This window comes from Helicoverpa zea, chromosome 20, assembly GCF_022581195.2.
Source record: "Helicoverpa zea isolate HzStark_Cry1AcR chromosome 20, ilHelZeax1.1, whole genome shotgun sequence".
NCBI classification, from domain to species: domain Eukaryota; kingdom Metazoa; phylum Arthropoda; class Insecta; order Lepidoptera; family Noctuidae; genus Helicoverpa; species Helicoverpa zea.
Genome location: NC_061471.1, coordinates 5704150 through 5727590, shown reverse-complemented (window position 1 = coordinate 5727590; position 23441 = coordinate 5704150). Strand labels below are relative to the sequence as shown.

Here is a 23441-nt window from a genome sequence, read left to right as displayed (position 1 = left end):
CCTCGGATGCAAGTATAGTATTTATTGGACTATCAAATGCTCTAAAATATAGTCGTTTTATTGTGTAGATCAATTCTACTGTTCATCCTTCTGTAAACAAAGAACCTTCATGTCAACCTATGCGGATATTTCCTATACGAGATTCTGTCTTCATTTTATTTTCACAAAGTGACGGACGTTCGATTCCTAGATAACGTACGTTTTTTGGTGCATTTAGCTTCCAAATTATCTACATCCGAATTAATACGTTAGGTAACATAATTAAGTAGGTAAAGAGTACGATTCGAAAATCTAAGTCTAAAAGACCTGGGTTTTTTAGATTGCTCTCTAGCTAGTACTGGCCAAATGACACGCTTTGAGGTGGGGCATCCTAGACGTCAATAACTATATACACATGTTATTACCTCGTTCGCAGGAATAATCAATAACTTATATCATATATCTAACTATCATATAAAACGATGTCCGATGCAACCAATGCTGTTGCACACGAGCCCGTGCAGTCTCAAACACACCCATTATATTGCGTAGATTGAAACGCTTTTATGACCATGACGAGACTTGTTGAAATGACGCATGTCAAAATTTTGTGAATCGGAACGTACCTTTGGGACAGTTGTGAACTGACTTGGCGATTCGGATTTTCTTTCAGTGATTATCTCGATGACTTGTGTAAATTCAATGTTAATTTGATTTGTTAAATGACAGTATAATATTGGTGAACCGCGGAAGTGTATCGAGTAAACTTACAACTGTGCTCATGTGGCCGCCGGGAATAAAGGACATAAAATCACAGTGACTCGTTATATTTTTTCTAACAACAATAAAATATAGCAATCAATATGATACAAGACGATGAGTTTGAGTTTTTGGTGACAACCCCGGAGCGTATAGAGGCTCTGGGGTTCAAACCGCAGAAGGAAATATTGACGAATCACATCCTACCATATGCCAATGAGCTGGATGAGGAGTCCATACGGTTCCTGGAACAAGTGAAGATCAACCTGGCGAAGGCCGTCATGCTGCGCGAGATGAAGCCAGCGTGCGGCGTCTGGTCCTCCAGGCTCATGAAGTAAATATACTTTCTTCCTTAATACATGAACCTACATGAGAGGCATATTTTAGGTGATATTGAATTATTGGAAGCTGTCCAATAGATAGCTGAAGGATTGTTTAACTCAGTTTAACATATTTATCAAGAGTAGTAAACATAACTCTCTCGGTCTCTGGAACACAAAAGCTTTTGTTACAATAATATGAACTGCACTAATTTAATTTTTTAATTTAATTTCTATTAATGCTCAATCCTTCTCCGTGAGAGAGGAGGCCTGTGCCCAGCAGTGGGACGACAAAAAGGCTGTAACTGCACTAAATTTTTTAATGTAACAATATTTACATGAAAAAATATACGCTATATTTTTTCAGGTCCATTTTAACTTAATAACCGCGTTGGAAGTACCAATTTTCATGAATATAAAATAAATCATTATTTTCCTTTGTTTGACTGATTGTCTGTCAAAAACAGCTGGCAACGTAGTCGTCATGTATTGTAGCCGATTGGGTTTGATGACTCCAATTGGCAGACATTATTTTTATTAATATTTCCTTGACGCTTGAAACCTAAGTGTAGAACGTTTCTTCTGTACAGTACCGTTAATCATGGCGGTTGGGTAAATAACATATCAATACCAAAAAGAAAAGCCAATTTTTTTTTGCCTCACAGCTGTTGAATCTGTGTCTTTAATATTTATATACATATAATCTTTATAGCGCTTTCATCTGAATGATGAAACCCGAAACAATTTATTGCAAATAATTAATCTGACTTCAAGTAACCCCATGTCAGGGCTAAGTTTTTTTTTCATAGGTCATACAACATGAAGCCTAGACGGAATAAGTACTTTGAGTTTTTATGTAGCTCTAGGTATAGCTTAAAAATATTCAAACAACACAAAAATTACTTAGACTATAAAGTGCATTGTTTTGAAGTTTGCAAACACAAAGTTATTTCAATCTACCTGGTAACCATTGTCAGTCCAATTTTCCAAAACGTCAGTAAAAGAAAAAAGTATCACATCTTACAAATCAATCTCTATTAAGTCGCCTTCGAGTATAAATACAGCATGTAGCTGTAAATGTTTGCATGTGCTAAACATTGCTCAAGATGACAATCTTGAACGCCCTTGCTAGAGCAATTTGTGATGATTCATGCTACTAAAAATCAACACAGCTAATTGATTCCTGTCCTGTTAACTACATGTAAACAATGTAACATACTGTGTAGATCAATCTTCTGAAAAATAAACTCATTTGCAGATCACCAACACTAAACATTTATTACAAAAACTACAAGAAGTTTTTCTTTCAAAACTTATTTTAAGTAATTGCAAAAATCTATAATGATATTCTTTTACAGGCATGCCTAATTAATTATATTGAATTCAATTACCTAACATACAATTTATTTGGCCAATTGTTTACCTCAACAATTTTACTGTCGTTTTTATTTTTGCATATTTGAATCCTCTAAAATTCATATAACAGACCCATATAATAGATACATAATGACAAATGATTGGTCAAAATGAAACAGGAAAATATATTTTTTATCTACCTACTCAAATTCCCTTTGATGTAAACACTGAAGTTATTTTAGTTTTTATAGAATGTGTTGTGTTATTGTCTCATAAAGATATGTTTTTTGCTTAGTAACTCCCACTGACTAATCAATGATGATGAAATGTTACATGTGGTGGCATAAGCCACAGTAGCTAATTCAGTTCAAAGCTACATAATATACCTGATACGTACCTAATGATGCATGATTTCCAAATAATTTAGATTTTTAAGATTAGATTTAGTTTGCCAGAAAATGAATGCAAATAATAAAACTACTAAAATTATGGTCATGATACGATAATAATGTTTCATATTTCAGTGGTCCATAATTGTTACCACTATATTATATTACCACCTTATGTACATTTTGGAATACAGCAAGTTTGCACAGCAGTAGTTATGGAATGAGCATACCTTTGGAATGTGACAGTTACATTAAATAATTCCAAATCATAAGCGATTCTGATTGAACGTTAAAACTACAGCCCTATCATACATTACGAAAAATATACACAAAATATTCTCTCAAGATTAGCCAGTCAACAATATCGCAATGGATAATTTCGTACTAGGTATACATGAATACACCATTCAATTTATAACAAGTTTTGGTTTAGTGTTAACCTTTGGCAAGTATTGCCGAAGTTTCAAATATGCTGGCTGACACCCAGGGCTTCCTGCTAACTGCACCTGGCCTCACATAACACTGACAGTTCATTATATTACTTCGCCATTCCGTATTGTTTTATTGTTATGTGATTCATGTGAAAAAAAGCAGGAATGCCTTCTTCCTAGGCATCGAAGCCATCTATGAGAAGTTGATTTCCAGATCGATCCATGGAGAACTTCGTGGTTCGGACACACTAAGAAAGAATTCGCCACACACTCCATAAAATAATTGAAAAAGCGATATTTTATTTTAAGCTTACACCTATTTTTATAATGTAACATTAGAAACCCAAGTTTCATAAAAATGCCTTCATTCCTAGGAACAATGAAGGCATATTTATCTCACTAGGCCTATTTTGTAGAAAACTAAACACGAAGGTATGAGATGATGGAATACTCTTTTATTTTATTCTCAGGTACATTCGTATTCATGGGCTGAAGTTTAGCAAGCAGGATCATCTGAAGTTGATACGACTGGCGTACGAACTAGTGCTCATTCCTGATCTGGAACCAGGAAAGGTCCACAAGTTTGCCACCATGTTCCTAATGCTCACTAAGTAAGTATAATTCTTGAGGCGATGTTCGAACAGTTAACAATACTAGTATTTTTAGGCTGAAATGACGATTCAATCATCTATCTAAATTAAAAGGAGGTATGTTAATTAAACAGTCACTCAATCAGGTTATGTTCGCTAACTATCATACTTACCTACTGAAAATTCGTCTCTTTCATAACGAAAACTTCTTCCAAATTCAATAAAAAGCCTTAGTTTGATTGATTTATTGTGGAATCAATACTTAGGGTTTCTTAAATAATTGTCAATAACTAAGAAATAAAGAAGCACGTCTACACACAATGACTCCCAAGCATCGGTATTTTATTTATTTTTGTATTTGGGTTTCAAGTCCACATAAAAAACTTACAAACGTCTGCTGGTATGTATCTCCATCTATCTAAAAATTTTATTAAAAGAGCCTAAATACTCGTATTCTTCTTGGCAGTAAATACTTCAAATAATTGGCACAGTCCGCTTGCTAAATTGCTGACGAAATAATTAATTTCTACAGGAAAAGACAATTGATTACACCTGCAGAATTGACGCTGCCGTGGCGGCCGCTCTACGATATGGGCAAAAAAATATTTGATAAGAGCTCCACACATATTGGAATGTACCATTATTTAACGTAAGTATTTTCTTTTCAACCTACATAGGAATCAAGATCTAACACAGCCATCATAAGAATTAACACATAATCCAAAGAACTTGATTATGAATGTGTCTGCAACTCATTTAGCGCCAACTTTTGTTTGGGCACTTCCTTCATGTGACGTCTCGGGTACGTAAGCTGCGACGCAGTCACACATGTATATCGAATTACCTATATGCAGAGAGCAAAGCATAACCGCGATACACGTAGCCAGAATTAATTGAGTGCTCAATGAATACGTCATTCTTACATCAATATGGATATATTCCGACATGGCGTGTTTTACAGCTGTAAAATTGATTTCATATTTTATAACGCCCTTTGTTAATTTATTTTCAATAACATATTTGTTAAAATGAAGTTCATAGAATATCTACTTAAAATCATGATGTGTACAGGCCAAGTCGCTTTGCGAAAAAAGGAGTCGATGTGCTCGATTTGATTCGCAAATTCCTGTCAGGCGATGGGCTGGCTGACGCCCTAGAGTTGCTCGGCCTAGCAGGACCCGAAGAGAACGAACTGCCCACGTAATGAATAGACAAACACTAAGTTTTCGGGACACGCTTATTGTTCGCACATCGGGTGGCAGACGGTTTGGGCTCATGATTCATCGAACCCATGTCACTATCCTTGGTATGATGGACCCCAGAAATGATTTATTAAGTGATCAACCTTATCGAGTTGAATATTAATAAGTTATTTTGACCAATTATCCTATTGTACAAATTGTAGTGTCTGCATATCAGGTGGTAGGCTGTGCATGTTTCAAACCTCCCGTCCGTATGAACAAACAAATTTCTGATTTGTCAATTTTTTTTTCAGCTCGCTAGAACTATCATACATTTCTATGGTCAAATGTGCCAGACCGTAAGTAGAACACTGACTATATTCATATTTCCTTCAGAGCAATTCTTGAAGATTAAATTACCTTACCTTATGTTTTAGATATTTCCCAATAACCGCTACAAGAGAAATTCTAGCGGAGATATTACCGCAAATAAACCCGTGGTCGACGGACACGCACGTGATCTGCCAACTGGCGGTATTCCTGCCAGTAGCGCTACCTCCCAGGCTCGCAGCACATGGACATCTGCTGTGGTTCGACGAAATCATGACGCTCTGGGATACCTGTTACAACTCGCAGTGTGGGATCGCGGTAAGATACCTATTTTAAATGATGTTCAAGTTTTTAGCCGACTGCAAAGACAAATTATGTTCTTCACGCGGATCTTCTATTCATTAAATGTAATATGTAAACATGAATTTGTATTCTACTCTACAGGATTTAATGATGCTATTTGCTGGACTAGCAAAACGCAATCCTGGTGCTATAGACTGGACACCACATGTTCCGAAGATGTTCATGAGGTTCCTTCACGCTCTGAACTTACCAGTCAGCTACAAAGACATGCAAATCACTCGCTGCCATTCCCTCGGTAAGTTTCTATCAACATGCCTCATTTCACTGCACACAATGCCACTGTTAATGCCAATTGCTATTTTTGATAAGCGATTGGTCATAAGTTGTCACTGGATTGTTCATGGTTATTTTTGAGCAGAGTAGGACGATAGTTGTTAGAGATTATGACGTAACATGCCCATTAGGCGGTTACCATGGATTTGCGTAAATTGAGGCATGTGTGTTTTAAGGCGATAAATGGAATGAAAATATGATCTGTAGCTTATTTTCCTAGTTTAGTAAAAAAAGCACAAGGTTTTCGATGATTCAATGGAAAAACAATTGTATGCAGTAGATAAGTATCGGCATGGTCAGGTTTAAAACCTCTTGTTACTCCAGTAAGCGTGAAATTACAACTAGTTTATATTGTCCAGAGATGAAACACGTGGCCTCCTGGATAGTATGGAGTATCAGCCCCAACGGCGTGGTGCTGAAACACTTGCGCAGCTTCCTAGCCGGAGTGGAGAGCTACTTGCACAGCGCCAACTCCGGCCGCTGGTCCTACAAACTCAGAGACCTCCTCAGGAAACTCGCCAGAGAGTTCCTCAACAGGTAAACATTTGCTCAAGGAATAGTAATAAAACAGACTTGGAATCATCCTCATCTCGCCTCGGAAATTCGATTAAAAAGCTTTCAGTTGCAGTGGTGTTCTTTATAATATTCATCAACATATCATTATTCTCGCCATACCATTGTTGTTTAGGAGTATGTACGACTTTACTTACGAGAGTCAGCGCGAGCGTTTCTGTCGACAGAGACCGAAAGTGGTCGGGTCTCTGTAGAAGGCACGTAAGTAAGGGCGTACATGCTGTCGTACCATTCACCAACACCAACCAAACCATTCACCAACAAAGAACTTGCCATAAACTGAAGATTCCTTTTACAGAGTGCGACGTGAACGTGAAAAAAGATTCTATGAAACTTGGGAGAACCAAACACCTGAGTCGTATCAACTCAGAGATGAAGACATCACCGATTTTGTGAAAATTGTGCTGGAACCGACACTGCAGGCGGTGTACAGCCGCAGCGGCTCGCTCGACATATCTATTGCTCTGCAGAACTTGGCGACGCTGCGCCCTGCTATAGTAGTTCCGCCATTGCTAGAGAGACTAAAGACGTCTCTGACGTCACTCACCGAGCCTCACCGAGTCACCGCAGCCATGTCTGCTGTGGCCGCAGTCGCCAGGCCCATGCTACGTGGAGCTGACGCAGACTACCCAGAAGGCCCAACACATGTGGTGCCATTCCTTTTAGCAGTCCTACCAGGTCTCGATCCTAACGATATTAAAAAGACATTAGTTACACTACACTTCATCCTCATCTTCACATGGATGGTGCCATTCATAGACTGTAGTTCTGCTCACGAGCACCACGATGACCTCACTGAAGAGGAGCTTCTGACTTGTGAGTCCACTGCTCAATTCGAAGACTTCGTCCTCGTATTCTTGGACAGACTGTTTGTCATTATTGAATCTAGCGTACTGGAACATGTAAGACTGGATACGAAGGAATCTGACGGCGTACGTAGCAAGACTGATGCTGTTATGGAGACAGCAATCTCTTCGGCTGCCACAGCTGTGCTGATGCAGTGTTCGCCGAAGATATTTAAGGAGGCATTGAGGAAGTTTAAAGCTTTTGCCACTGAGTCCACGTTTGAAACGAATGTTTCTGGAAGCATGGTTGGCGTGATGTTGCGTGTGTTTGCTCGAATTGATTCTGAATCGACATTAGCGGCTTTCATGCCGAAGCTTTGTGAAGAGTTGACAGAACTGCTGTCTACTGACGAGGCGCTCCACGAAGAGAATCCCCCGCGCGACCTCATGTACAGATTGGTTCTGTTCATGCACATAGTGGAGTGTGACGGCTTGGTGCTCCTCAAGTATATTCCGGACATCCTTCCAATATTAGACAGGGCCTTGAAACTTCACTCGAACTACGCGCTGTCGCGAGCGTGTGAGGTCCTGAGTCATATGCTCATGTCTCTGTGCTATATCGACCTTAAGGAGTGGAAGAGTTCGCCGAAGGATTACGATAAGGCTCCTCAGGAGTGGCTGCCAATTCGCGAGTGGGGTTACGGGTGCATGTTGAAGGACGCGAACCTGAAGTGGCACGTGCCTTGTGCCGCGGAGGCGGAGTGTGCGCAGATGTTGCTGGACAGATACCTGAAGGCGGAGGTGCAACGTCTGCGGCAGTGGCTGAGCGGTGAGCGGCCGATGTGTCGCGAGCGCAGGCTGCGCAGCTTCTACATTATCAACGCTGTGCTGGCTTGCAGCACATTCTTGCCGCCGCCTGATGAAGAACCCGTGCAACTGTAAGTTTTTAATTTCAACATTCAACCTTATAATTGAGGAATACAGTTCCCTTGCTTTTGCCAGGACTGTACAAGACTAATAATTGCATATTTTCAGCATGGAATCCCAAGTGCCCGCGACCAGCATTCCATTCACATGCGGCGTACGTTACCAAGTAACACTTGACGGTGAGAACGTACGAGTGGCGCTTACTCGACTGCTGCTTGAGGTGCAAGCTAAACTCTTAGCGGAGAAAACTGATGATACCAGGGGCTTGGAGATGCTCATACAGGTGATTTGCACTTGTTTTGTATTAATAGTATTTTTTTCGGTTTTCTGTAGAGGTTAGTTGTACCTGTAGCGCTATTTAAACATGACCCTTGGATATGCTGACCTCATCCAGAATTTAGAATCTTAGTTATATTAGGTATATTTGATATTGCAGTCAATTATAGATGAGTAGGTATAATGTAGATTAACTAAACAATCAGGTATTTGAGACAGTGTACGTATGTCGGGGTGTAATTTTTTTTATCAAAATAAATAATTTTTAATTAAATAGTTCCAATTAAATCAAATTATCTTTTGACCTTACCAGGTGTGGGAACGCGTGGTAGTAATGAAAGGTCTACGCGGGAGCCCAGGTTTGGAGAACCGTCTCCGTTCATACGGGGCTTTGGAACGCGCGTTAGACGGTCGCGGGGGGCCCCCGGACCGACAGGGCGGGACACGAGGGGCCGGGGCTGCGAGGCTGCGTATGTTAGCTGCTGATGCTGCGAGGCTGCATGATGACGCGAGGTACGACCTCGTGTGCGAGGCCGGGATTACACCCTCCGCGCTCAGTGCGTTACATGCGCTCGCTGATCTGTCCGTCAATACTTATAGCTCGGTGAGTATGGTCTATGTAAAGTTGTTATTAGTCATGTAGATGATAAAATTAAATAAATAAATGAGAAACTGATAAAATTAAGTATTCCAGTCATCAGAGAAAACAGATGATTTTTTTTTGCGATCTATTCTTATATTATAATCGGCTGATGTATTACATATTTTGTATGCATATTATGTAAAATGTACACTATAAAAATAAATGTAAAATATAAACTAAAACCACACATGCTCCATTTCGAATCATCTTCAAGATCTTAACCCAATTTCTCGTACAGGTACGCATCTTAGCCCAAATTCGTCTGTACTGGATGCTTAGCCACTACCCGTACTCCTACCGGGCTCTCGTTCCCAAACTCGCCGCAATTTTAGCCGAAGGGGGCGAAGGCGACGAATGGCACGCCAGACATAAGGGGGTCTTGTTCATGATGCTGGGACCCCGTACTGGGCCCCTCGTTGCTAAACAGGACTGGGATGTGGTACGGACGTTGTGGCCTGCTATATTAAATGCACCGCTTAGTGAGAAGCCTAGTATGGTGCGGTGAGTACTTTAGAATATACTTATACTTTCGTTCATATCGACTGAGTCACTTTATGTGGGTAAATGCTTAGTTTGACCGCTCTTTTTTCTTCTCAAAAATGAAAACATTTTTTACTCAGCGGTGGCTATCGTATTGGGCACTTTGGCCATGCCCGCAACCCTAATTTAGTTGTGACATCGCACTTATTTCCTCTTTTTTTATACTCTCTTATATACACCTCTATGTACTCCCCCTATATACTCCCTTATATTACTATACCCTCCCTGCAAAACTAAATTATTTTTCGTGTAACATCCCGATTTTCAAAACCAAAAAACCCACATCTTATTAAATTCGCGTCCGATACTTACTCTAAAACTATATATTCCAGCCTCGAACAGGCCTTCAGCGACAGCCTCCACCGTCACTTCCCAACAGTGAACACCCGACTTACAATGTCTCTCGAAGCAGTGATCGCGGCCGCGGTCCTTCTAACTGAGGAACAACGCACCGAGCCGCATTTCAAGGAGCTCCTGAACGCCTCCATAGCTAAAGAACAGGCCACTTCAGATAGATGTGAGAAGCAGTACAATGAGCTGATCATGGAACTCGTCAAAGTTGTGGAGACGCCCAATGTGTAAGTGTTATTTGCATATTTATGTATTCTTTGGGTATCGTAAACTTTAATTTAGTTTAAGGTCATCATGTCAGGGGCTGCAGGATTGTTCCAAAGAGTTACCGCGGCCCTGGTACACAAAAGGCCTACGACGGTACATGGTGGATTTTTTGTCAGTTTGTCAGTCTGACACTCCCTCACTGCTGCTAAACCACAGCGGGAGGGATCATTTGATGATTTTTGCCATCAATAAAATTTAGTAGCAAATGTTCCAAAATAACTTCAATGCAACCTTACATTTCTATATTCACCACACAAATTAATCATCAAATTTTCCCCACAGGCAATGGCGTCGCCTAGAGTTAGCAATACAAATGCTAACTTTCTGCCCGTCACTACAAACTCCATACCCTGGCGCCGCCGTCAAAGGCATGGTTAAAGCTCTCCTACACGACGACATTGCAGTAAGACGCACGGCGCAACGACTCGTGCATTACGTGCTCAAACAACGCAAGCACAAGATTGTGAAGATAGAAATGGACCCCTATGAGATAGCTGGGGTACCGAGGCCTGTGAAACGGGTGCCTGGTAAGTAGAAATGTCGATATCGATATTTAAAACCGAAAAAAAAAGTTAACTTTGCTTTAGAAAAAACAATGTAGCAAAAGTCAACTCTGCTTTTGATTTTCTTTTATCCTTCTAAATAACTAGCCCGTTGGAACTTCTGTCCGTATCGAGATAAAATATAACCTATGTTACTTGCAGATAATGTAGCTTTCTAATGATGAAAGAATTTTTAAATTCGGTCCAGTAGTTTTTGTCAAAATAAAGTTAAAGTTTTATACAATTAATCTGCTGTATTCTTATCCACAATAGCTATTACTAAAATATATTTCTATGTTTCTCAGGTTATAGAAAGGATCTGGAGTGGGCCATATGGTCTCAAGATAGAGAACATACTACTGATGCCGAATGGGAGACGCCGTGGCTCAGGAATCCAACATACGGCTTCTACTGTTGGCCTGAGACTCTTGAGGTATGTAGCATCGACAGCACGTAGTAATGAAAAAATCTCAGATTATTGTGGAATAATATTAACTGATGAAAAAAAACAAGGACTTAACAGTGAACTAGTTCTCAGTTCCTGTAGAAACTATCCAATTATTAACAGACTTTCCTGCAACTACATATATGAAGTTGGTGTCGTTTTTACGAACTATCCTTCGGTGAAATTTTTTCGTCACCATAGTTAATGAACGGACCTATTTTATCTAAGTATACTTGTCCCAGGTGGCAGCACCATCAAGCGAGCAAGTATTCTCTTCGGACCTGAGTCCCGAGGACATGGAGGAAGGTGAACGGCATATCTACGAGTTCTTCACTGATGAAAGCAACGTGGACCGCCTCGTCGCCTTCTTAACTGTGGAAGAGAAGAAGGGCAAAGACAAATTCAATGGAGTGCGATTTGCGCTGTTGAGGGTGAGTGCTTATATAATACCAAGGCAAATGTGTTTTTATTTTGTAATTAGGCCTGGATCTGTTACTTATCATGAATGCGTTAACCAGTTTTCACAATAGTAATAAGAGGCTAAACTCTGGGGAGTTTGAATGTAGCCTCTTGTTTCTTTTCGACACCATGTGTCTTTTCAAAAAAATGCCTATTATTAATAAAAACACGAGATGATGATGCTTCGATCTGAAGACACTTTACAAAAAACTAATGTCCAACATGTTTCCGTTTAAATTGCACTTAATTAACTAACGAAACACAAGTTTCGCGTGAGTCAATCCCTTTCATTCACATTTATGATTAATGATTTGACATATCATTTCATCAAGAGCAACGGTAATAGTTTGACAGTGGAAGAAAAAATCTCCGCCATACCTAAGCCGGCCATTGTTAATACATATAATTAACGAGGAAATTCCCTCGCAGACTCTATTCGCTCAGTTCGGGTCAGCCGTAGCACGCAAGTTCTTGCGTCACGCAGAACGTTGCGCGTGCGACTCTCAAGAGGCGCCGCAGCGGTTCGCGGCGGAAGTGGCGGCTGCGGCACTGCGCGCACCGCGTTATTGGCCGCGTGTTCGCGCCAGGCAGATGTATGCGGCCGCACTTAATATACTTGAAGCTGGTATGTATTGTTATTAAGATTTTTGGACTCGTGAATTTTCTGATACTGGGAAATTATGAGTGCTATTTTAGGTATTCTAAAGTATTCCAAACACGTCTATTCCTGGCTACAGCCGGGGTTATGCAGACACGAGAAAAAATATACACACGTGTTTCTTTATATCACATGGCACACAGGAACACAAGTATCGAGTATGCAAGTCACTGGCATAACTAGCTTGTGTCATTAACCGCGTTATATTTTACAAATCTATACATTCTCTGTGTACACCAAAAGTTCTTAAATCAAAAAGGGGTAATTTTACAAAATAACTTTTAAAGAAAATGAACCCAAAAACTTGCCGATTCTTTTACCCATAAATGTTATCACCAGGTCTGACATCAGTAACTCCGGAAACACTAGAGGACTGGGGTACATGCGTGGCCACGGGAGTCGAGAAGCTGGACCCCACCCGGGGCCACCAAGTCCTGACCATGCTGCTAGACTTGTGTGCCCCGCAGTCTCGCGGCAGTGACAGTGACACCGACAGCGACACTTCTTTCAGTGTCTGCGCTAGGCTTTATGCTCTACAGGTCAGTTATAAACCAGAAAAGTACCATTTTGGACCCCGTAAAGTATAGTTGTCATTTGCCCCGTAGGTTTGCTAAAAGATTATAAAAAACTCATTCAGTATAGGACAGAACGCTCACGTCAGAATTTTTGTAGGACAGATAATCCAACCGATATTTTGATATCCGTGTGTTCTTTTTTTCTCCAACAAAAAACGGCTATCGATTACCTGACGTGAGCGGCCAGCCTATAGGAACTTCATCATATTATAGCAACTAACACATTCATTTTAAAAGAACTAACATCTTTTAGTACGTGCGCCAGGTTTTAAACTCTAGAAGGATCCGTAATGTTCTTTCAACCAATGATATGTATGACACTCTTTAACCAAGTTTTCGTAGAAGCTATAATATTAGGTCGAAATTCGACATCCACTGTAAAGGCAGGATAAAGTAGGTCATACATGACATTGGTTGGATAGTACTATAGAAAATATAGCTTTGTAGCCGTAAAGTGCAGTCATCAAAGCCTCATCAGTTTAACCAGCTTTGCCATTAAAATCATTCATTCAATTATCATTTTATTATTTCGATAGCTGCAGCTCTGAAGATTCGTGGCGTCGCAGATCAATACTGATCGTTTCTTATACATTCCATTCGTCGTTTTGAAGGTGTGCTCTACATAGTATGTACATATGGTGGAGTATGGGTAATGAATTGCTAATATATTTTACCATGTACTCCAGTACTCGGTAAGGTAAGAGAAGGCAAGCAAACATCTGTTAAAAGTCTGATCTTCGGTGCTATGTCCAATTTGTATGTCAGATATATGAAGACGAAGCATTTCACCTGATTTCTAACTTGTTTCTTGGTAGAAAATTGAAGACAGTTTGAAGAAATATGATTCTTTGATTGGTATCTATCGTTTCTTAAAATCTTACAAAAAAGGTTGTAGTCCAAAAGGAGGCTACATATATTTGAGCAATCTTAGAAGCATTACAGTGGTTCTCAATAATTTTGTAAACCCTTTAATCTTTATAGTAGTTGCTCTGTTGATAAATACAAATGTGGTTATTCTTCGAGACTTTGCTAGTACATAAAGGGGTTACTGAAATGATGACCGTTATGCGCAAAACATGTCTATCTTCTCTTTAATTCGGTAACTGTATACTAAATATAAAAGTTGCCGATCCAACAGCCGGACCTCATACGAGGTTTGGAAGAGGATTCTGACTTGGATGAGTCGGCCCCTCGCCGGTACAACGAGCCGAGAGGCGACACACTGTTCCGCGTCTGTGCTAGGCTTCACGCCATGCAGGTGAGAGAAGCCTGTGTGGAAACTTTACGAATGTCACTATGTTTAGGATCGCATGCACTATCGATCCATGTTTCTTCGTATTATAGTCATTTTTATTTTATTTTTACGTCTTCCTTCTCAGTAAAGGAGCAATAATTGTATGGAGATGTTGGTGGTATCTCTCTGAAGGGTATTGGCATAATGGACAAGATTGGCGGGGCGTTCGAAATTCAAAATTGTATTGTTATATGTACGTAGAGTATGTTCAGCTGAGTTGGCTGTTACAACTTGCATCCTTCGCTTAAAAAAAAAATAAGTTTTATTTTGGCTAGCAATGTTTATTGGAGCATATTCTGCGTCGTAGATGCTTTCTTTTGTTTTTATTTCTAAAGATTTTGTTCGAAAGAGGTTCTTGTTTAGAATTTATTCTATGTGTTTTTAGTTCGATTTGCCGTTAGTTAATTATGTTTTTTTCGTTGTATTTTTGTTTAGATAGATTTTTTGTATTTTTTCTTAAGCATAATGTAATTTTATTTTAATACTTACATATAAATGTGTTTGAATCATTTCTGTTACTGTTATTTCAATCATAACCCAGATGTTGTGAGACCCAGATGACGCCGAAATTGTAAAACAATTTTACGTTTGATATAACGTTGGAATTAATTCAGATTCTCGTACATCAACTTCACTTTTTACAAAAATAAATGTCTTAAAATTTTCCCTCGTCCAGTATATTGTTTAATGTCATAGTGGTAAATAATAAGATTCTCCACAGGGCGCTTTGGGTTCTCTACGTTGGCGCGCGGCGCCGCTCGCGGCTGAGCTGCTGAAGCGGCTGGAAGAGGCCAACTTCATTCAACACCCCTATCAGAACGTTAGGGAGACGGTGGGCAGGTAACGTCACAGCTATGTATACTATATGAATATTTTGTCAAATTGGTTTATCTTGTTAATTAAACGCTCTATAAGTTTTTAGCACTCGGGAATATATGGTAAGAGTAACAAGGGAGTGGCTAGCATAATTTGCTTGCAATGCAATGCGATGCATTGATATAAGCGAGTAAATAAGGAAGTAGATAAGAGAGTAAATAGGAGTATGACATTAAAAGAAAAAATAACTGTTGCATCACGAGTAAATTAGGGTTGTGGACATTGACTCTAGGCCCTAGGGTGTATTGTAAAAAAATGTATGGTGTAATGCCACAATACACAATACATTTTTTTTTCTTTATAATGATTATGATGATAGTCTTCATATGTTATTAAATACTACTTATATCGCAGTTTGCTGATGACGATCTTCGACACGGAGCTGGTGTTCCCGGGCGGCAGCAGCGGCCCCGCGCCGCGCCTCGCCGACTTCCTGGCCTCCGTGCAGCCGCGCCTCGCCGCACTCTATGACGAGAACGGCGATATCGGTAGGTTATGCATATGTCGTACCTATATGTTTTACATAAAGATATTTTTTTGTTGTGATGGTTTAGCTAAAAGGTCGATTAGCATTCCAGATTCTATTACCGAAAAAAAACTACCACTTTCTGACTGAAAACTGGAATCAACTTAATTTATATTTTTGTCGTTTATAAGTACTTGTGAAGGCCTAAATGAAAAAATCTTTAATGTTTTTCTAAAATATCTTTAATAATAAAGTAGGATTCAGAAATCCAGCTGTGTAATACTAATGAACTTGAACATTGCAGTGATAAAGACAGCAGCATCAGCCGCCGCCGCCATGCAGTGCAGTCCCCGCGAGGACACGACGGAGTGCGGCGCCGAGAGCCGCGCGCTGCGCTCGCTGGCGGCCGTCGGCACGGTGGGCGAGGTCGCCCTGGTCGACGTGGCGCGACTGTCGCCCGACCACCAGCGCCACACGCCCACCAATGATGATGCGCCACAGGTACACAGCACAGTCATACAGCAGCGTCAGCCATGCAGTGCAGTCCCCGCGAGGACACGACGGAGTACCGCGCCGGATCAACGCGCGTATATTATGCCCGGTTTACACTTTGTTAAGTTAACACTGCAGGTGATTAGTGCAGGTGTTTAGTAATCAAGGTGTGAACGGAAGCGTAAAGTGATTAGTGTTAAGTGATACGTGCGATTAGTACTTATTGATTAGTGCGAGTGAATCAAGGTCTATTTTTGTTGTTAAGTGACTACCCCCTCTCAACTTTTCTACTACCCTCTCTCGCAATTTGCCTGTACTAATCAGTGTGTAAATACGTGTGTGTTAAGTGCGCAGTGTCAAGTTCAAAGCGAAAATGAAGTGGACGGAACAACATACTTTAAAATTCGTACAAGAATACATAAAGTTTGAATGCCTATACAATGTAAAGTGCGCAGAATTTAAAAACATAGGGCCTTACTACAAAAACTTTAAACCCTGTTTTACACTTGTCTAATAAAATTTTGGCTGCAAAATGAACCATATGTCAACGTCATAATTTGTCATTTTTTTAGACAAGGCATAAACTGACGTTTAAAAGTTTTTGTGGTAAGACGGAAACAGTTGAGAGATGCGGCCCTATTGAAACTGAGTGAAGCGATGGGAATTCCCGATTTCAAAATTGAGTTCATTTTCTATATCATATACCACAACAGATACAATCTCCTTAATTATTTGTCTCAATATTAGGCTCTGTTCATCTTCCATTTCTAGAGACACTATGCACAACGGACAGTACCACTATGAGCTTCTTCCTAAACACTGTGTAAACGGAGATGGAAAAGATTACTTAACACTTGAGACTTATCGCGTAAAGTTAACGCTTAACACTTATCACTTCACACTTCGCAAAGTGTAAACCGGCCTTTAGCTTCAATTGTAACTATGTATGTAAGAAAATCTTGGAATCTTAATTTACCCACTTAATTTGAATCTTGGAATCTGCGATTAGGATATAAATATCCGATATGGCGGCTTCCCCTTGATGGCGGACTGACTACTAAAAGCGTGTTTTTTTTAACCTACTTCTCAAAAAGAAGGAGGTTCTCAATTCGTTGGGATCTTTTTTTATTTATGTTCACCGATAACTCGAAGACGATTTGCTAAATTCTTTTTTAGTTATAGGGTATACCTCCCAGGTGGTCCCATAATCAAGTCGTTGAATGTTTGATTTGTGTTGAGACGGCAGAGGGCGGGTCGGCGTCGGAGTCGGAGGGCGGCGCGCGCGGCTCGCGCGTGGACAAGCAGCTGGTGGCGCGGCTGGACTCCGCGCTGCGCCTCGCCGGCGACGTGGCCGCGCCCGCGCCGCGCGACCACGCCCGCGCCGTCAACCTGCTCACTACCGGTAACGATACTTACTTGTATAAATAACGGGACACCTTTGTCACACATGCTCGGTTAGCCCCATGGTAAGTTATTAAAATACATGACTACCTAGGAAACTTATATTACAAATCCAATATGGCGGCCTCCCCAAGATGGCACCGGCAAAAAAGTATTAAATAAAATTAATATTTTTAAAACTAAAAAACACATTTTTGATTCTATTGTAATGTTTAAAAGCGTGTTTTTAGTTTAAACTATTAATTTTATCTTAAAAGGAGTTGCTACCTCCCTTCTAATTTTCAGCTCAAACGGTTCAGCCATTCTTGAACTATAAAATGTGTAACTAACACGACTTTCTTTTATTTACATACATAGATAAATATAAAATACAGATTCTGCATAAAAATTTTTTCTGCCTTAGTACTCCGCGGCTGCATGGGCGTGATAGTCCGCGGCGTGAACGGCAACACGGAGACGCAGTACACGCTGGTCGCGACAGCCTGCGCCCTGGCGGCGCGCGGGCCGCCGCAGCCGCACGACGAGCTGCCGCGCGCCGCCGCCGGCCTGCTGGCCTCGCTCGCGCTCGCGCTGCACTCGCCCGCCGCCTTCGACGTCGCGCTGCGCCATCTGCGCGCCGGAGCTGACGGTAACTACTAACATACACTCGTTATTACGTACCTACTTGTAATGGCGTCCACGGCCGATTTCGGCCATTGCCTACTGTATACGTACCTACTTATACTCACCAGCGAACATTTTCTATCCGCTGGATTTTTTTTAATGATGACAAAAATAATCCATTCGCTGTGTGTTAGCAGCGGTGAGCGTGTGTCAGACTTTTACAGACTAAAAATCCGTCATGTTCCGTCATAGGCCTTTTATGTACCCGGGCCGCGGTATCTCTTTCGGACAATCTCACAGCCCCCGGAGAATCCACGAGCTCAGCTATTATTTTAGTGCAATAATCACGAACATTTTGTGTGCGGTATGCACATACGCATATACATAGATATTTGTAACGCTATCACGAACACATTTCGAATATTCTTACATCAACAACTTAACAAGCATGACCCATTCTCTAAGTTCACTCCTTGAAATAAAGCATGTACTGTATCAGGTCGGTCGTGGTGGGCTCGTCTCGCGTGCATCGACTTCGCTCAGCCGCTGCTGTTCTACGGGCTGCCGATGCTGTGTGACCAAGTGGACCGCGCCGTCGCCACCGAGCAGTTCGCACTCAAACTAATGAGAGATCCAAGACTGGAGGTCAGCCTGCTTTCTAAACACGATTATTTCATAAAGAACAATGTCAGACGTCCATAGTAACTTAGGCTCAATAAAAATATTTAATGTACAGTGAAAATTCTTACAGTTTTTTGTGTAGTTTAATGTCAGAAGCTTTTCTATGTTTTCCACTTTTGCATTGAACTTCTCAAAACCAAATTATTCCAAATTATTAAAACGAAAAACCTGAACTCGATAAACAAAAAATTACTTATTAAAATGATTTTTTTTTTTTGGAAAAGTTCTAGATAACAATTAAATATTTTATAAGAAGTTAGTATTTTATATTTAAATTGTTGTAGTAAAGAACTTTGTGTCCGTGAGAATTTAGTTTTAAAAGTTGATTGGGTGGGCCGAAACCTGACATTGTTCTTTGTAGTGCTCAAATTTGACTAGGATATATTTTAAGATATTCTATTAAATCTTTATTTTAACCCAGGGTAATACTATTCCTATATTAATATGTTGAGAACGTCTGTTATTTTTTTTATGATTATTAAAATAATAATTGTGTCGTGAAGGTTCGTCAATCGGCAGCAAAGCTGCTGACAGGGCTGATGCACTGCCGCGCGCTGCCGGACGAGGAGCGCACGCTGGCGGCGCTGATGCGCAGCTGCCGGGCGGCGGCGCTGGTGGAGCGGCACTGCGGCGTGCTGGGGCTGTGCGGCTACCTGGCGTCGCGGCCCTACAGCCTGGGCGCGCGGCTGGGCGCCGTGCTGGCGGAGCTGGCGCGGCACACCAGCGCGCCCGACCCCGTGCCCGCCGCCATCCGCGCCGCGCTGGCCGACTTCCGCCGCACGCACCACGACGACTGGCCGCGCCACCGCGACCAGCTCTCCGAGGAGGAGCTCGACCTGCTGGCCGACCTCACCTCGCCCCCCTCCTACTGCGCCTGAATCTCGTCTGCGCCGATTACCATAAGCGATTTCATTGTGATATTCAACAATAGCTTTACGTATGACACAAATTTTAGTTGCATAATTAATCTAAAACGATTTTGTTTCGACTCCCTTCTATGTGCACAGTACCCGTAATCGTTTATACCGTGGAATATACTAATCGAGCCAGCGGTAAATCAGTGTAATAGAAACGCCATAAATATTGTAGTGGCTTAGTTATGTAAGTTACGATATAATCATTGCATCACTTGCTCACGTATCTACTTGTGTATTACGTGTTTGTATTGAATCTGTCATGGTGGTGGCTCCACAACTCATATTCCTGTGCCCACACAGTAGACGCCGGTGACGGATTAGCTATTAAGATGGTCAATGAGTAATTTTGAAAATTTGTTTAAAAATATTTTATTTTATAGTTTCATTAAACTTTTCTTAATTTGATTGGGGAGGAGAAAAGCTAGAAAATGTTTGATTTACAATAAAAAAAAATATATAAATTTAGTTATCAGTGTTGCATTGATTTTAAGACATTTTGTTCCATTACAGATCTGTTTACAAGGGTTAGGGATTTGTAAATACATGTATAAATATGAGTTAATTAATATTTCTTTTTTAGGATGTTGTATTAAATACATCAATAAATAAAGTGTGTTTAATTCTAGCCTTTTAACCTTGTTCAACATCACCAACATCAAATGCATAAAACTGAGTGCCTAGTGCGAGTTTTGCAAGTTAACTTGCTCGATGCGTAAATTATCATACTAATTGCAATAATTTTAGAACTGCCTATTTAAGAGGACGAATAGGAAATTTTGGCGCCAAGGATCTCAATTTTTTTCTCAGTAAATACAAAACGGATCAAAATACAACTTGGTTACCTGAAAGTTCATGATATAAACCTTATTTTGTTAGACTTCAAAACATGATTAGGTAACTTTTCTAACAGAGAAAAATATATCAAACATACCTCTTTTTAAAAAGAGATTCACATATTATGGGCAAACGGGACCGATTTAAGCCTCTTAACTTTTTTAGTACTTGAGTATATACATAATCTTTAAAATTGTGGAAGGAATTTTTATCAAATTATCATTTCTAAATAATAAAATTACAAAACCATTTTGTCGCTTACGACTTTTAGTTATAAGCTAGCGCGCGTATGCTAATCCTCGCCCAACTCAGACGCTCCGTCTCCTCTTGGCCCCTTAGATGCGCGTGCCGGTTATGGAATTATTGTTTACCAATTCGTCGCCTTAATACAGGCTGTCATCGGCACTTGGTTGTATTATAAACGCGCTCACTTGCGAAAGAGTAAACGTCATTACCCGGAAAAATAAATGAACGTGCTATATTCTAATCATGTGATGTAGCATACGACTCTTTACTTCAGCCAAGTTATAATTACGTATCGAGCGCGTAAACTTACAAAACTCGGAATCAGAATGTGTTCACTGTCAACACAGATCTGAACATCAACAACAATGTTTTCTACTTACTACACTTGTGTGCATATGGTTACAAAGTCAAAGCTTCTTTAAATCTATTGCTATAGTTATCGGCACGGATATTGAGCCCTGACCTTCACTTGCGCAGAAGCGATTTATTGGTTTATTGCCTTATGTGTACAGTGCGCAAAGCGATCCCCACTCTTCCGCCGAGAGCTTAATATCCGTGCCGGTAACTACACTCATCTTGTTGACAAAGAAAGAGTCAGCAATAGATTTAAAGAAACTTTAACTTCAATGGATCTTTCTGCAACTGACAGTATGTATATTCACTATGTATATACATATATTCCACTTGAAGGGTTCTCCAAAATCACTACATAGTATAAAAGAAAGTCGCTTTCTCTGTCCTTTTATCCCTATGCATGCTTAAATCTTTAAAACTATGCAACGGATTTCGATGCAGTTTTTTATAGATAAAGTAATTGAACAGGAATGTTTATATGTATAATAACATAACATACATTAAATAGTGGAGAAATACTGTTAACCGTGAGAAGTTGAGGCGGGTCGCTAGTAAAACATGTTTCCAGTTTTGTTAACCAGCTTGGTGATCACTAGTGTATTGAGTACATTCAAGACAGTTTTATCATGTGCAGATGACAGCACATCAACCTACTATTTGTCAAATTTCTTCAATAAATTTTCAACCCCACATCACATCACAATAGTGGAAGGTGTTCGATTGGTAAAATTTTAGATTCAGGTAGGTTGACCTCCTCGTGTCTGAACATAATTCTAATAAAAAGTATGTATCTGCAATCAGGCCAGTGGCTATTACATACAAGAGATTTTGTTCTTGAATCAAACAGACCATTCTTACTAATACTAAAGGTGTTGTTCAGATGAAAGTTGGTATGGAGATAGGCTACTTTTTTCCATGTATGGATGGAGGTAGTTCACCATAGACACAAATTGAGGGAAAGAAAAGTAATAAAATAACAAAACATTTACCACTTACACAATTTATTTATACCCAATTGTTATCAGAAAGAGTTGCATATAATAAACAACGATGAGAAATCCTGAGCATCTATTACAAAAGATTAGGTGTAGTTAAAATTAACCTAAAGCGTTCAATAAGTTCCAAAAGGCTATCTTCGGTCGTCAACATCTGAAAAAAAGAATTCAATTAATTTTGTATACTTACATTTTACTGAGGGTTTTTACATGTTATTAGGATGATAGAGGAAGTCCCTCAGGACATATTTTTATATTATGTATAATTTTTAACTACTGCTGCAATGAGAACTTAATAGAACACTTTTAAACTATCTTTAAAAGCAAAATTTAATGCTTTTATCATTCCTTATGTATTTTCTATGGCTCTTTTTTATGTATATCTGTTAAACGAATGAATAGGTTACAGGGACACAAAGAAGCTACTTACTTTTGCCATCACACGCTACGATTTTCACTTTGTCAACTTTAGCAACTTCTTGTACTTCACGAAATTCCACATCATTCAACATGAAAGTCCACACGTTATCACAAAACCTGAAATGCGCACAATTAAAATTAGCTGCTCTAAAAATATGTCAGCAAAAGCAATCAGTTTCTGCTAAATTATACCTATAAGTATTTAATTTTCCTGCTTTGAAGGTTAGCCTTGACTTCACTCTGTTAGATAGAGCCAAATTTATAGATTTGTCGAATTGCAACAGAACTTTCACTGCTAGCGCCGGTGTTATCTGTCCATACTGCAAAAGGATCAAACAATGTAGCAACAAACAAGAACAGATTGTAATTTGCAACAAAAATAATGTAAACAATACTTGTATCAATTCGTCAAGGCTTTCTTGTAAAGTATTTCCGATCGTGGTGTTTCTATATAATTGATATGACATTACTAATGATTAAATGTACAATTTCTAATCAAGTAACAAATAAATGAGATCGATGGAATGATTAATTCTATGAAAATTAAAAAATAATTCCAATCCTATCTTTCACGTTCACAGGTTTTTGATTAGTGAGCACAGATTAAAATATCCTGTAGTTTGAGAGATATCTCAAATCAGCAGTGTTGCCCATTGTAATAAGAATCTTTATTTGTATGAAACACGGGGTACATAGATGTAACATTTGGTATAAGTTCTGCACGTTTCGCAGTAGCATCGTTAAAAAGTTACTCTAGCACAGTGGTTCTTAACCGGTGGTCCGCGGACCACTGGTGCATTCCAAGTGGTCCGCGAAGCTTTGCTTCGCGATGTTGACTATCCATCTTACG

At 39.9% G+C, this 23441-nt stretch overlaps 2 protein-coding genes across 3 annotated transcripts; one reads left to right on the top strand and one right to left on the bottom strand.

The window, feature by feature from the left end:
* The first annotated feature begins 590 nt into the window (after window positions 1–590).
* Window positions 591–20352, top strand: LOC124640074 (proteasome activator complex subunit 4B-like). Of its 2 annotated transcripts, XM_047177688.1 has the most exons (25): window positions 591–1072; window positions 3705–3845; window positions 4357–4473; window positions 4896–5024; window positions 5320–5364; window positions 5443–5653; window positions 5780–5933; window positions 6331–6508; window positions 6843–8267; window positions 8365–8539; window positions 8846–9136; window positions 9414–9676; window positions 10048–10293; window positions 10616–10860; window positions 11181–11308; window positions 11563–11751; window positions 12209–12404; window positions 12777–12976; window positions 15028–15146; window positions 15537–15670; window positions 15953–16149; window positions 17380–17542; window positions 17945–18169; window positions 18644–18789; window positions 19329–20352. In XM_047177688.1, the coding sequence occupies exons 1-25, from the start codon at window positions 843–845 to the stop codon at window positions 19701–19703; spliced, it is 5922 nt and encodes a 1973-aa protein (XP_047033644.1). In that variant the 5' UTR covers window positions 591–842; the 3' UTR covers window positions 19704–20352. The 2 variants fall into 2 exon arrangements, with proteins under 2 accessions (XP_047033644.1, XP_047033645.1); XM_047177689.1 differs by lacking the exon at window positions 4896–5024.
* Window positions 20353–22160: 1808 nt separating this feature from the next.
* LOC124640142 (transcription initiation factor IIA subunit 2) lies at window positions 22161–23202 on the bottom strand. Its single transcript, XM_047177806.1, has 4 exons — window positions 22987–23202; window positions 22784–22911; window positions 22602–22708; window positions 22161–22325 (listed from the first exon to the last, which is right to left on the bottom strand). The coding sequence occupies exons 1-4, from the start codon at window positions 23056–23058 to the stop codon at window positions 22306–22308; spliced, it is 327 nt and encodes a 108-aa protein (XP_047033762.1). The 5' UTR covers window positions 23059–23202; the 3' UTR covers window positions 22161–22305.
* Window positions 23203–23441: the final 239 nt, after the last annotated feature.

Coding starts and splice junctions, on each gene's coding strand:
- LOC124640074 (XM_047177688.1), top strand. CDS start 843: ATGATACAAGACGATGAGTTTGAGTTTTTGGTGACAACCCCGGAGCGT. Junction 8,540..8,845: donor GCTTGGAGATGCTCATACAG/GTGATTTGCACT, acceptor TGACCTTACCAG/GTGTGGGAACGCGTGGTAGT. Junction 17,543..17,944: donor CGTCAACCTGCTCACTACCG/GTAACGATACTT, acceptor TTTCTGCCTTAG/TACTCCGCGGCTGCATGGGC.
- LOC124640142 (XM_047177806.1), bottom strand. CDS start 23,058: ATGTCATATCAATTATATAGAAACACCACGATCGGAAATACTTTACAA. Junction 22,912..22,986: donor GCCTTGACGAATTGATACAA/GTATTGTTTACA, acceptor ATCCTTTTGCAG/TATGGACAGATAACACCGGC. Junction 22,709..22,783: donor GGAAAATTAAATACTTATAG/GTATAATTTAGC, acceptor TGCGCATTTCAG/GTTTTGTGATAACGTGTGGA.